Source organism: Polyergus mexicanus, unplaced genomic scaffold (assembly GCF_030449975.1).
Source record: "Polyergus mexicanus isolate NDT 795.1 unplaced genomic scaffold, iyPolMexi1.0 SCAF_10, whole genome shotgun sequence".
Taxonomy (NCBI): Eukaryota; Metazoa; Arthropoda; class Insecta; order Hymenoptera; family Formicidae; genus Polyergus; species Polyergus mexicanus.
In genome coordinates this window covers 9,271,167-9,284,843 of record NW_027223330.1, presented here as the reverse complement: position 1 = coordinate 9,284,843, position 13,677 = coordinate 9,271,167, and the positions used below count along the sequence as shown (strand labels likewise).

Here is a 13,677-nt window from a genome sequence, read left to right as displayed (position 1 = left end):
ACACCTGGTTTCCCCATAGCGATCATTTTTCGGAACAGAATTCATGCGTGTGTGTAACTCAAATATCTGGCGGTCACTGGCAGTTAATAAGTGTATGATAAGTTGCGGTTAGGTGCGTTCAAAAATCCTATTCGTAGGGTAAACTAGCGTTAATCGACCAAGAAGGATAAGTCAGGACAAAGAAATATTTGAGCTCCTTTCATCCTCATTGGTCGATTAAATACTATTGTATCCCACGGATAAGGTTCCCGAACGCACCCCATGGGGTCTGTTTGACTAACTGGATATTAAATTTATTTATTTATTTATAAATTTATTTATTTTATAGTTAATATATCACTTTCGACTGATTGACTTAAATATGTTTATCGATTCTTATAAAGGTCGTGTCCAAAATTCACTATCGATACTGGAAATATATAGTTTACGTAATGTATATTATAGATTTCCAATACTGAGTACTGACAATGAATATTGGAACACGGCCAAAATAAGAGTTGACAGATATTACGTGGGTGTACGAATAAAGCGGGGAGCACACACTTTTGCATAAGCGCATAATAATAAGCATAAGGAAATTGATTGGTCAATTTCGTTATGCATAAGAAAATGGACCAATCAATTTTCTTATGCTTGTGATTATGCGTTTATGTAAAAGTGTGTGCTCCCCGCTTAAATGTGTATAACTTAACCTTCTAATGCGCGTATTAAAATAAATATTCTACTTTTGAGATTTTGATAAAAATACCCCCATTTGCAGTCTTTTTTTTTTATATATAAATAAACATTGCAAAAGGAGAAATTCTTTAATTTACTATAAAGAAAGTTATAAGCCGTTAAAGGTGTGGTTTTTGAAGGTTAGGAAATTCGTAATTTAGTGGAATTTCAATTTTATTGGAAATTAAACTTTCTTTATGATTTTAAAAGACTTTTAGCTTGCAAATTTTTTTATTTTTGTTTAAAAAGATATAGAAGAGTGTTTTTACTAAAATTTAATGGAAACGGGTTGAACTAAATGTTTGCTTTCATAAATTACTGTATATAAGAATATGATGTTCTTTAATCAATATGTTATATTTGCAGAATGTCTACTAAATTGAGAAAGAATCTGACGTCGTCTTCGTGGCAACAGTGCGACAAGTGTCAATGTGTTTTGACCGAGAAAGATATTTTATTGCACGAAGCAAACTGTCCACCTTCCACGGAAAGTTGGAACCATTCTTTTATATCGGGTGGAGTTTTATACAGTACGATAGAAATTTTCCAATCACAAGGTATATAACTGTCTAATTGTAATTGTAATTTTTATTTTCATATCTCTTTAGTCCACAATCATGTATCTCGTAGAATTACCCAAACATATTTCTGAGAGGGATGCTAATGATATGGTGTTTATATCACAGTCTGCTTTTCAACTATGCGATATTGCTATTGGATCACCAACTGTCATTGTGACCAAAGATGAGGTAGTAGTTAAAACAGCTTGGCCGACTAATGAGAAAAGTTTGACAAGTGTCTCTTTAACAAAACATGGTAAATATATCAAATTCATTTATTTATCAAATTTGAAGAAATTAAGAAAACTAATTTTTCTCTTTTATTATTTACAGCTATTGAGTTAAATAATCTTGTGGGATTAGTAAAAGTATATTTGTTAAAATCTTATATCTATATTGCTAAAGAGATTATAGTGAATCAATTGGGAAAACATTTAATGTCTAACATAAGTGCAGAACTTGATAATATTGTAAAATATTTTAACGAGCACAAAATATTTGCTATTGGCAATAGAATAAGCATTCCATATTACGGAAAGAAGATAGTATACAAAATTGTTCAAATCAGGGCAGATGAAATCCAGAAAGAACAAACTGAAACACTAGATGGAAATTATTTATCAGAAGCTTTTAAAAACATAAATCTGACAACTACTCAAACAAAAATAACTTTTTATAAAGTATTGTATACAACAAAATGGACAGTCTTGAATGTTGCAAAAGATGGAAATAGTATCCCAAAAAAGAAATATAGAACCGAAGATATAGGAGGATACAGTGCTCTCATATCCGATATAAGAGATGTAGTTACGATAGGTATTGGCAAATACAGAAACATAGAGCATTTTGGTATAAGTAAAGGGATATTGTTATATGGTCCCACTGGTGTTGGTAAATCCATGATAGCCAATGCTATAATTTCAGAATGTAACGTTAACACATTTATTGTGTATAGTTCAGATATCTACAGCAAGTCTATCGGTGAAACAGAAAATAAACTCAAAGAGATATTCAACAAAGCAATGTCAAATGTCCCTAGTATAATATTATTGGAAGACATAGACAATTTGTGTCCCAAGAGAAGTAACTCTAGCACAGATCACGAGAGGAGAGTTCTTGCTCAACTAATAACGCTTTTTGATGGTCTACAAAGTACTAATAATGATATATTAATAATGGCTACAACTACGAAATTAGATTTCGTAGATAGTTCTCTGAGAAGATCTGGCAGATTGGACATGGAATTTGAAATTTATGTACCAACTCCAAACATGCGAACAGAAATACTGATAAAGTTACTTTCAAAGATCCCTAATACACTTTCACATGAGAATATACAGAACATCTCATTTGTCACTCATGGTTTTGTTGGTGCAGATTTATATGGTTTGTGCTCGAAAGCGATAATTAATACAGTGAAACGTCAGCAAAAAGACAAGACTATGTTCGATAATAAACCAAAGGTAACTATGATTGATTTTCATCATGCCTTGATTATAACAAAACCTTCAGCTATGAAGGAAGTTTTGGTGGAAGTATCAAATGTAAGATGGTCAGATATCGGTGGACAGAAGGACTTGAAACTAAAATTAAAACAAGCTGTTGAGTGGCCACTAAAACATCCTCAAGCATTTGTAAGAATGGGTATTACACCTCCTAGAGGTGTTTTAATGTTCGGACCGCCAGGATGTTCGAAAACGATGATCGCGAAAGCTCTCGCTACCGAGAGTAAAGTAAATTTCCTCAATATTAAGGTAAGTTATTTAATGCTGATTATATTTCCGTTACTGCATGGTAAAATTGTTTGTAGGGTCCAGAGTTATTTTCAAAATGGGTCGGCGAATCTGAAAAAGCTGTAAGAGAAGTATTCCAAAAGGCGAGACAGGTAGCACCGTCTATCGTATTTATCGACGAAATAGATGCATTAGGTAGTGAGAGAGGTTCTTCTTCCAATGGTAGCGGCAGCAACGTGCAGGAACGAGTGCTGGCTCAATTATTGACTGAACTCGATGGTGTCACCACTCTGGGAAGCGTTACATTAGTAGCGGCTACTAATCGACCGGATAAAATTGACAAAGTAATTTTCCCTATATATCACTGATTAAAGCATATAATTGGAAATTGAAGTAGTATAATTGATTCTAAGAATCAGCTTTTTTTGAAAGAAAATTTCTGTCAATACTTCTCAATATGAAATATTTTATTATCTCTTTGAGTTATTTTCTTTTTATCTATAGAGTATAAAATTTTCTTTTATCTCTAATTGGCTATATTTATATTATAACAATAATCGCGCGCGAATACTGTCATCATTATTTTATCTGATAATAACAATGTTATTTAATATTTTGTTATCTCCAAATTATCTTCTTTACTTATCATCTATAATATTATGATTGTGACAATGATATTACGTCAACGATAATTCTATCAGGCACTTCTCCGACCTGGACGATTAGACCGTATAATATACGTCGGATTACCGGATGAAGAAACCAGACAAGAAATATTCAGCATAAAATTGCGAAATATGCCGATCGCGGATGAAGTAAATATTGCGGATCTGGTTTCTCTAACGGAAGGTTACACCGGTGCAGAAATCCAAGCGATATGTCACGAAGCCGCCATGAAAGCGTTAGAAGAGGATCTTGACGCCACTGTTGTTATTAAGGAACATTTCATAGCCGCATTTAAAACCGTCACTCCTAGAACACCCGTTTCTCTTCTCAAGATTTATGACGACTATATGAATAAAGTCTTATGAGGAAATTATAAAGATGTATAAATGCGTTTTTAACCTGCAACAAAAGGACTTAAAGATCTTATTTTCGGATTTCAGTTTGCCTACATGTTTTGTACGCTTTAGAAAAAGATAATTAAGTTTAACTGATATATACAAATTCCGTATATTAAACTCAATCGACATTAATTGAAAAGTGTTTCTAAAAACTAATGATTAAAATTTTGTGATGGATATGCGCGCGTTCCCCGATCTTTTGAATCCGATCCTGCATGAATTTCATATTTTCCTATTGAAAGTTAATATGATATGGGCTACGGTCGAGAAGACGCTAGAGATGCTTCGAAGAATTGCGTTTACCAATCAGAATAAAGAAATCTTTATTCTTTGTGTCCTGATTGGTCAATCAAACGCTTCGAAGCATTTCTAGTGTCTTCTCGACCGCAGCCATGATGTATGTATATTGATTGTATAAATGGCAGAGAGAAGCCTATAATGGCGATTACTAGCACAAGTTATTGAGTGAAACTGATAAAAATAGAAAGATGCAAATTAAATTATTATACGCGCCGAGAATTGTAATCTCAAATATAAGTTGAATATGCGATTTATTTTTTCAATAACGATGGCCTAGAGTAAAATTCACTATCGTCAAAATAATAGTATAAGTTTATGTCGAGTGCAATATAAATAAATCTCGAATTAAATGTCAGAGGTGATTTTTCCAACATTGATAAACATTAATAATTGTCATAGATATGATTTCTCTCTAAAACATGTTTGTTACAAGTTACAATGTAGATAGCGATGGACAAAATTTATCCGAATGCGATAATCGAAGTTGGTAATTTCACAAGCAGAGAAGAGAGAGAGAGAGAGAGAGAGAGAGAGAGAGAGAGAGAGAGAGAGAGAGAGAGAGAGAGAGAGAGAGAGAGAGAGAGAGAGCAAGACGATCGCACATTATTGGGTCTGTTCTTTGCAGTTGAACTGGCTGCACTGGTTCAGAGTTTATCTTTTTCTCTCCCCATTGGAAGAAGAATGGGCTCTGAACTGGTGCAGCCAGTTCAGATGTAAAGAACAGACCTACTTTATTTACCAGTTCAGTCGGTTCAGTCCATAAACATAATATATCTAGACTGAGTGTTGAAGAGTGAGGGCCAAGGTGCACATAGAAAAAGTGTTGACAAGACGATGCTCAACAGTTGTGTTTTCTGAACGCGCCCTATGGTTCAGTCGCTATCTGTCACAAACTACTATCTACGTCATCTCCAGATGTTTGTGGATCGGATTTTCGCAAACATCTCGCAGTTAATAATCGTTATTGCATTCGCGATATCGCGATACACATCGACAGCATTGAGAGCAATACGTAACGAAGAAACAACGTTTCTTTCGTCGATTAAAACGACGTGTCGAACGAGTTCACTCGAAGGAACGATTTAACGAACGCGACGTAATTTTTTTTCTTTAGATCACGCGATTTCTCTTAGAATCGTCGTATTACATTGTCATGAAGCATCGTTCGTCGTTTCTGAAAAAGGAGCAGCGTCTACTTCGAAATATCGTTTTGTGTTGACAAACAAAGTTTTTCGACAATATAACCCATAGACATAGTATATCTAGACCGAGTATTGAGGAGTGGGAGCCGAGGTGCACATAGAAAAGGATATACTCTGTTTCGTGCTCCTTGCGTTTTTTCTCGCTCACACGTAGCATGACGAAAGAAAGCGCTATGCTCTGTGCGAGCGAGAGAAAATGCAAAATGCAACGGGCACGAAACAGAGTATGTCCTTTTCTACGTGCATCTTTATCCCCACTCCTTAAATAAAGGCAAACGCTCGGTCTAGATATATTATGCCTATGAGATAACCTCTCAGCTGACGAATTTTTATTGCTATGTACGCTACATCTGTTTGTTCCATTATTATTAATTGCTTGTGATAATTAAACATCATGAGATGTGTCAAAAATAATTGCTGTTTTATACTAATAAGGAATTCAAATCTTAAGTATCCAAAATTTTGATATTAATGATGATTGTAATTGTCAAGCAATTTTATCAATAATATCATCTTATGACTAATATTTAAACAGATTCTGAGTAATATCTGTTTATATTATCATAATGTAATGCAGACAATTTTATTTTATTAATCTTGTTATCTTGACAGATCTATCTTGAGTAAGATGTCATTGATTGAGGGAGTTGGTGATGAAGTCACAGACTTTTTCATTGTCATGAGTATACTGCTGGTTGGATGGCTCGCTTGGTGTTCGACAAATATAGTGGATCAGCCACTAATACGCACTGTACTTATATTGCGTGACCGAACGCCGACGCGTATCGCGACGATAAGAGCCAATCATCAAAACACAAGCAGTCTTAGTCTCCAGGATGTTGGGCGGCCTCCGAATTTAGAAACAACAGAAGAAGAAACGACTGAGACAACTTCGGATAATAATGATAGTATGCAATCAAATTGTCCAAATGCATCTGCCATGGGTAAATATTTCTTTCGTGTCTTTTTTTCTTTACATAGATGTTAGTTGAGTCTCTTTTATATTGTGTGATATATTAGATATTAGTGAAACTTCTCGAGAAGTCGCTAGACCAACAGGATTGTCTACAGCAACAGAAGAGGTACTTATCGAAGCCATGGATTCATTCAATAACGATGACCCATCACTGCTACAAAGATCTGCTAAAGCAGATAATTCTGATACAAATACATTAGACCAAAACACTTGCAGTGGTTCGTCAGAATGTACAACAGAAGACTCGATTCTAAGCGATAGTAATGAAATCGCCATAAAATTGAAATTCATAAATGATGATCAGAAACTAGTCACTGGCAGTCTTAAAGAAATGCTAGGTGATTTTAAAAGGTAATTACTTAATATAAATTTGTATATATTGGTTTTATTATTAAAGAATTGCATTTTATTTTGTATTATTTTATAACAATCTGTGATACTTTCATATATGAATAATATAGTTAGTATATTATTTTTTTAATGTATATTATATATATATATATATATATATATATATATATATATATATATATGATTTATCTTATATTATTTATAAAATCATGAAGTATACAAAAGAATTAATTCGATAATCCCGACTTTGCAGGAGGCATTTTCAAATGGAATTGGAAGCGCACAAATCAGTGCGATTAGTATTCAATGGCCGCGTGTTGCAGCCCGACACTCAAACTCTTGAGCAATGCGGCTTATTCAACGATTGTGTGGTCCATTGCTGGGTACATCAACCACGACCGACTACTGTACCGTCGTCTCAGACGTCTACATTAGATAACTCGTCGTCCATCTATTTTAATTCTCAACCGTTCTCGGATCTGCCAACCGGCACGGGTCTCAGTTCGATGCACAACGAATGGGACTTAAGTCGTCTCTTAGTAAGCATTCTGACGATTATCTTAGGTCTCGCGTGGTACTCACGGTACCATTACGCTCAACTCTTTACTGCGACAACCACGCTTGCACTTTACGCGCTAACAGCTATCTTTACTGTCTCCCTATTTAGTAATTTCTTTCCTGATCAAGATAACATTCGAAACGTTGAATAAAACGGCGATTACTATGTTGTGTATGTTAATGAAAGCACTTTAAAATGGTTTAACATATATTACATATGCACTTGATTTAACGGTTACTATTTGACTAATCAAATAGCAATCTTAGTCGCTGAGCATTTTTAGTGTAATATTTTCGAAATCAGATTTATCGTTAATAAAGACGAATTTGTTCTATCATTTGATTTTTACCACTTTTATAGGTGTTGATAATATAATCTTGATTTGTATGTCTATAAATGGTTTAATTAAAAAGAGATTGCAGAATATAATATAATATAATACGTGCAATGCACATTTCTGTTTGAGATAAATTTCTTTTAGATTATATTTAAACCGGTTACAAAAGTAATTACACATTCTATACAGAAGTATAGGAGGCGCTAAATTATCGCGTAAAAATTAATGACATTTTTTGTGGAAAATTTCCAATATAATAAGTGTTATTATATATATATATATATATATATATAAGTATTTTCCACAAAAAATATTATTTGTTTGTATTATACAATAATTGGAAAAATATCTTGCATAGTGTAAGTTGTCTTTTTTTTTTTTTTTTTTTTAAATTTAATTCTGAAAAGATAATTTACTATTCAGTGAGAAAACATAAGCATTAAGGGGTAACATACACCTAGCGGTAGGAAAAATAGGGGGAAATTTGACAATTTTTCATGGGGAGGGAAAAAAAATTGTCAAATTTTCCCCACTTTTTCCTATCGCTAGGTGTATGTAGCCCTTTAAATATTAACAAATTATTAATTTATTTATTTCAATCTTAATTATAATTTTAATTAACTTTAAATATAAAAGGAACGAATATTATATATAAAAATATACATTCTAAAAATATATTTATTTATAAAGTTAATTATTTTCTTTGATCTTTTTGTAGTGCGTTGTATTGTTGATGCTATGAGAATGACAATTAGTACCAAGTATATATCATAAATGTTTTTATATTCGCGGTGTTTAATGAAATTATTTTACAAATTCAAGTATTGTGTGGATATCATTAAATAGTTATGTATAATAATGCATAAGATTGCAGTTACCACTAAAAATTATTTGAGTTTTACATAGATAATAAATTTGGAAAAAAGGATATTGCATTACCTACGGTCTACATTAAAGTATTGCAAACTAGAAGTATGCAATATTTGCTTATATTGTACAATTCATACGAGAAAGGATGCATTAATAAAATCAGGCTTTTCTAAGAAAACTGAATGGATATTTATGGCAAATGGTTAAAATCTTGAATATGATATAACAAGAAGATGGGTGAAATATACTATTATCTCTGTTACTTACTGTATCATATAATTTGTTAAAATTAAATTAATAATTATATATTATGATTGTTTTAAAATGTCAATAAATGTATCTATTCATTTGATACTTTTATCTTACATATGCTCTCCTTCTTTCCTAAAATAAATATAAACCAATATTTTTTTTAAATACTAGTTAAAATTTATATTATCTAACTGTCGCTAATGTTTTTTCACATAATATAATATTCCAGTATATTTACGAATTATTTTTTATAATGGTTAAACACAATATGCAAGATAGGAAAATAAATGTAATAAAATTATGGAAAAGAATTAATTTTCAAAATATGTATATAATTTTTATAATTTTTATTTTTTTAATTTACGAAATGATCAATATAAATATAACTTTTATTGAAAAAGGCCGCATAATATACATAATATTAAATTTTAAATATTAAATCTCATAATGTGTATAAAATAAACAAAAGTAAAGAACACGATGCAATGTTAACTTAAGAGAGGAATATTATTTTCTAATGCTTTATAGTATAGTATAACTTTCATTGGTGAAAAAAATTGAATAGTTTAGATCTCACTCAACTTTCACCTAATTTAAAGATATAATATTGTAAAACATTATCTTTTTTAGGAACTTACATATTATAAAGTAATAACGATTTTTGTTTATGAGATTTACCACTTTGCTTTCCCTTTCAATCTGTCACATTGATAACATCAAACAACGAAGCGTTCATCAGTCGTCGGATGGCAATGACATTCCTGGCTTCACGACTTTTATCGTCTGTTCATTTAACAAGTCTATATCTATTGGTGTATTGTCCATTGTTATAGTAAACTGCTTATTATTGACATACAAGTCGTACGAAGTATCATAAATACCGAATATCAATTCAATCTCCTGTTTCAAACGTTCATGTGTGATAATACCAAGATGATCAACGCATAACCACACTTTCGCAGGACTTTTATGATCGTTGAATGCTGCATCGAATCTCTGTTTTATACCTACAAGTGTAATAAAGACGTGAGGGCGCCCATTTACGCTCTTATCCTCTTCAGTCATTTCGGTTCGTTTTCGAGCCAATGACAAAGTAACTGTTTCCTCTTTGATTATCTGTATTTCACTAAAATGAATAATGTAATCGGTATTCTGAGAAAACTCCGATATATCTTTTAACGGAGTTTTGGTCGTGTTTTTGATAAATTCTTTGTGGCTGATGATCACCTTGGCCAATGTACTATCCATGTCCTCGATACCGTAAAACACGATAGCTTTATCAGATGGTATAAGATTAGACTTTTTCCGCAACTTCTGTACTCGATTGATGACTTCCCGCGCTATTCCCTCGTTATATAGCTCCTCGTCGAAAGTGATGTCTAGGAGGATTAGTAAGCTTCCTTCACTATGAGCTTCATATTGCTTCGATAATTCTTGAGCAGACGGATCAGTAAAGTTGAACATCAAGCGCAGATCCTGCTCTTCAAGTTTATGACCCTGCACAACAATTTCTTTCGTGTCGACGAACTTTTGCAACTGTTCGTCTGATAGTTCTCTGATGGCCTGCGTAATCTGCTTGAATTCTCCTTTCAAGCGAGCACCAAGGATCTTGTGATCTGGTTCAGCTCTTAGGGTCACACCATATTTTTCCTTATTGGTAGTGACTGTTATTTTTTTGATATTGAGCTCTTCAAGTATTTCCGATTCTAGCAGAAGAATGTCCTTCAACATATCTTCATCGTGGTGAATCGCTACGATTTCCCGCAAGGGATATTTCGTGGGTATAGTCTTCCTGTCTCGCACGATACGCGCCAATTCGATGACAGTCTGCATGCGTGATATACCCTTTTCCATACTCATGTTTATCAAATCCTCACACGCTTCTGGTATCATTTGAAAATGTACACTGATGTGATCCTTCATACGCAAACGCTTTTTCAACCAATCGAACATATATTCTGTTAAAAACGGCGTAAATGGTGCGTAGAGTCGCACCATTATGTAAATAACTAAGAATAGAGTATTTAATGCATCTTTACGATCATCAAAGTCCCCCTCGCTCTTGAAACGCTTCCTGTTCATTCTCACATACCAGTTTGTAAGATTGTCTATGTATTTTATTAAGTAAGGTACTACGGTGTACAATCTGCATTCTTGCATCTCTTTCTCCACAAAAAGCAATAGCGTATGAGTGCAAGATATAATCCATCTGTCCATTAAATTGATGGAGAAAGGAAGATTTGTTTCATCAAATACAAATTTTTTTCCCACTTCTCTCTCAAATTGATCGATATTCTGCACAAGAAACCGGAACGCGTTGTACCAGGGTAGAAGAACGTCCTTGATAATATCCCGAACACCCTCCTCTTTGAATCGTAGATTCTCGGCTCTTACGACCGGCGAATTGATTAGATAGAGTCGTAAGGCATCCGCTCCGTATTTATTGATTACGGCCATGGGATCGGGATAATTCTTTTTGCGTTTCGACATCTTCTGGCCATCGGCTGCGAGGACTAAACCGTTGGCGATGAGTTTCTTGTACGGCGCCTTACCGAACAGCGCGGTGGATATTACCAGAAGTGTGTAAAACCAGCCGCGCGTCTGGTCGATCCCCTCGGCGATGAAGTCTGCCGGGAAATGTTTTTCGAAATCTTCTCTCTGGTCAAACGGATAATGCCTCTGTGCATACGGCATGGAACCGGACTCGAACCAGCAGTCGAAAACCTCGGGGATGCGACGCAACGGCGGATGCCCGGGACGTTGCGACGGTATCTCCAAATGATCAATGCTCTCTCGATGAAGGTCCTCTATTTTTGTGCCCGTCAATCGCTCCAGCTCCTCAATGCTGCCTACACACACGATTTCTTTCTGGTCATCGGAGATCCACAATGGTATGGGATTGCCCCAGTAGCGATTTCTGCTGATAGCCCAGTCACGGGCGTCACGTAGCCAATTGCCGAATCGTTTCTCCTTCACATATTTTGGTACCCAATAAGTTGCGCTGTTTGTCATCAATAGCTTGTCCTTGATCAACTCTACCTTGAGGAACCAAGATGGCACAGCTTTATACACAAGTGGTGTGTCGGTTCTCCAGCAGAACGGATAACTGTGTTTTATTGTACTATTAACGATCAATTTCTTGTTAGCTTTGAGATATTTGATTATTTCCTTGTCTGCATCCTTGATGTACATGCCAAGAAAATCACGGACCGGTTCTATGAAACGACCACAGCTATCCACAGGACATATAACCTCCTGTTCTCTCTTTATTATACCGGCTTCTAAACAACATCGATAATCGTCTTCACCAAAGAATGGAGCTTGATGGACAATACCAGTTCCTGTCTCCGATGTGACATAAGTATCATTCAATACTTTGAAAGCACCATTCTCTTTACAATGCATGAAATATGGAAATAGTGGCTCATATTCCTTTCCTTTCAGATCCACGCCCTTTCTCTTACCTTGTATTGTGTAAAGATCTGGGGATTTGAAAACAAGCTTTAATTGAGTCTCTAATATGATGTAAACATTACCGGTAGCATTATCATTAACTTCTATATATTCAAAGGTAGGATTGACACACAGAGCCAAGTTACTAGGTAATGTCCAAGGAGTGGTTGTCCAAGCCAACAGGAACACACCTGGCTCATCAAGCAAAGGAAAAGCCACCACCACAGATGGATCAACAACATCTTTGTAATTCTGACCAGCTTCGAAGTTTGATAACACTGTATTACAAGCAGTAGAATAAGGCATTACCTTAAAGCTTTTATAAATGAGACCTTTATTATATAATTGCTTAAAGATGTACCAAATAGACTCCATGTACCATGGATACATGGTTTTGTAGTCTTTACGGAAGTCCATCCATCTGCCCGTTCGTGCAGTGATCTTTTCCCACTCGTCCGAATATCTCATCACGATTTTACGGCACTTGAGATTGTATTCTTTGATGCCCATTTTGGCCACGTCATCAGGTCCCTTGATATTATATTCTTTGTCTATCTCATTTTCCACTGGTAATCCATGACAATCCCAACCGAATTTACGCTCCACGTGGAAGCCACGCTGATACGCGTACCTCGTCACAATGTCCTTTATGGTGCCGGCAAGAATGTGCCCGTAATGCGGTAAACCGGTGGCGAATGGCGGTCCATCGTAAAATATATATTTAGGCTTGTCTTGCGATAACTGCACGCTCTTTTCAAACGTTTTCTCTTCCTCCCATTTTTTCAGCGTCTTTTCTTCCTCTGCCGCGAAATCGATGGTCTCCGGCAATCTCAACGGACAATCTAATTCGGAATAGTTTTTATTGTGGCGATGCGTAAGATTTTCCATTTCTTCTTTGGACATTATTACAAACAGGTATAATCTTCTTTATTCTTGATGAATTTTTGTCGCTCATAAGACGCAGTACGGCAGTACTACCATCCCATACAATAATTTAGAGAAGAATAAACGGAAGTGATAAGTGATACGAAATTAACAAATCCCTCGAGATTTTCGCGCGCATGCGCAAATATTTCGATACGTCAGGTTAGGATGCGTTCAATGATCCCACCTATGAAGTAAAGTAGCATTTAATTGGGTCGACAGGAGTGAGCTCGTAAAGTTAGCCGGATCACTTTGACTTTTTAATAATTAAAATTATTATTGACCATCATACAATATTTAATTACATGTACAATTTTAACTATAATTTAAACATATATATGCACATATATATATATGCAAGTAAAAAATTCTCGAAAAT

At 34.6% G+C, this 13,677-nt stretch overlaps 3 protein-coding genes across 11 annotated transcripts; 2 read left to right on the top strand and 1 right to left on the bottom strand.

Annotated features, from left to right (window-relative positions):
- The first annotated feature begins 23 nt into the window (after positions 1-23).
- LOC138936794 (ATPase family gene 2 protein homolog A) lies at positions 24-4,098 on the top strand. Of its 2 annotated transcripts, none has more exons than XM_070302465.1 (6): positions 24-112; positions 1,084-1,274; positions 1,348-1,533; positions 1,611-3,031; positions 3,088-3,354; positions 3,712-4,098. In XM_070302465.1, exons 2-6 carry the CDS (start codon positions 1,085-1,087, stop codon positions 4,039-4,041), a joined length of 2,394 nt encoding a protein of 797 aa, XP_070158566.1. In that variant the 5' UTR covers positions 24-112; position 1,084; the 3' UTR covers positions 4,042-4,098. The 2 variants fall into 2 exon arrangements, with proteins under 2 accessions (XP_070158566.1, XP_070158564.1); XM_070302463.1 differs by lacking the exon at positions 24-112 and adding an exon at positions 640-857 and having other exon boundaries at positions 3,712-4,097.
- A 1,128-nt stretch (positions 4,099-5,226) lies between these two features.
- On the top strand, positions 5,227-8,981 carry LOC138937406 (transmembrane and ubiquitin-like domain-containing protein 1). 8 transcript variants are annotated; one of them, XM_070303679.1, is made up of 5 exons: positions 5,331-5,470; positions 5,865-5,915; positions 6,189-6,520; positions 6,597-6,903; positions 7,157-8,970. In XM_070303679.1, exons 3-5 carry the CDS (start codon positions 6,205-6,207, stop codon positions 7,611-7,613), a joined length of 1,080 nt encoding a protein of 359 aa, XP_070159780.1. In that variant the 5' UTR covers positions 5,331-5,470; positions 5,865-5,915; positions 6,189-6,204; the 3' UTR covers positions 7,614-8,970. The 8 variants fall into 8 exon arrangements, with proteins under 8 accessions (XP_070159775.1, XP_070159774.1, XP_070159780.1 ...); XM_070303674.1 differs by lacking the exons at positions 5,331-5,470; positions 5,865-5,915 and adding an exon at positions 5,227-5,324 and having other exon boundaries at positions 6,648-6,903; positions 7,157-8,981; XM_070303673.1 differs by lacking the exons at positions 5,331-5,470; positions 5,865-5,915 and adding an exon at positions 5,227-5,324 and having other exon boundaries at positions 7,157-8,973.
- A 324-nt stretch (positions 8,982-9,305) lies between these two features.
- Positions 9,306-13,277, bottom strand: Ilers (Isoleucyl-tRNA synthetase). Its single transcript, XM_070303313.1, has 3 exons — positions 12,881-13,277; positions 12,736-12,837; positions 9,306-12,652 (listed from the first exon to the last, which is right to left on the bottom strand). The coding sequence occupies exons 1-3, from the start codon at positions 13,275-13,277 to the stop codon at positions 9,657-9,659; spliced, it is 3,495 nt and encodes a 1,164-aa protein (XP_070159414.1). The 3' UTR covers positions 9,306-9,656.
- Positions 13,278-13,677: the final 400 nt, after the last annotated feature.

Bases quoted from the DNA above. Each gene is read 5' to 3' on its own strand.
- LOC138936794 (XM_070302465.1), top strand. From the start codon at position 1,085: ATGTCTACTAAATTGAGAAAGAATCTGACGTCGTCTTCGTGGCAACAG. The intron at 3,032-3,087 runs GTAAGTTATTTA...AATTGTTTGTAG, and splicing joins TAAATTTCCTCAATATTAAG to GGTCCAGAGTTATTTTCAAA. The intron at 3,355-3,711 runs GTAATTTTCCCT...TAATTCTATCAG, and splicing joins GACCGGATAAAATTGACAAA to GCACTTCTCCGACCTGGACG.
- LOC138937406 (XM_070303673.1), top strand. From the start codon at position 5,242: ATGGTTCAGTCGCTATCTGTCACAAACTACTATCTACGTCATCTCCAG. The intron at 5,325-6,188 runs GTTAATAATCGT...TTATCTTGACAG, and splicing joins ATTTTCGCAAACATCTCGCA to ATCTATCTTGAGTAAGATGT. The intron at 6,521-6,596 runs GTAAATATTTCT...GTGATATATTAG, and splicing joins TCCAAATGCATCTGCCATGG to ATATTAGTGAAACTTCTCGA.
- Ilers (XM_070303313.1), bottom strand. From the start codon at position 13,277: ATGTCCAAAGAAGAAATGGAAAATCTTACGCATCGCCACAATAAAAAC. The intron at 12,838-12,880 runs GCATCAAAGAAT...AATCGTGATGAG, and splicing joins TGATGACGTGGCCAAAATGG to ATATTCGGACGAGTGGGAAA. The intron at 12,653-12,735 runs GTACATCTTTAA...CTTGTAATACAG, and splicing joins TGGTACATGGAGTCTATTTG to TGTTATCAAACTTCGAAGCT.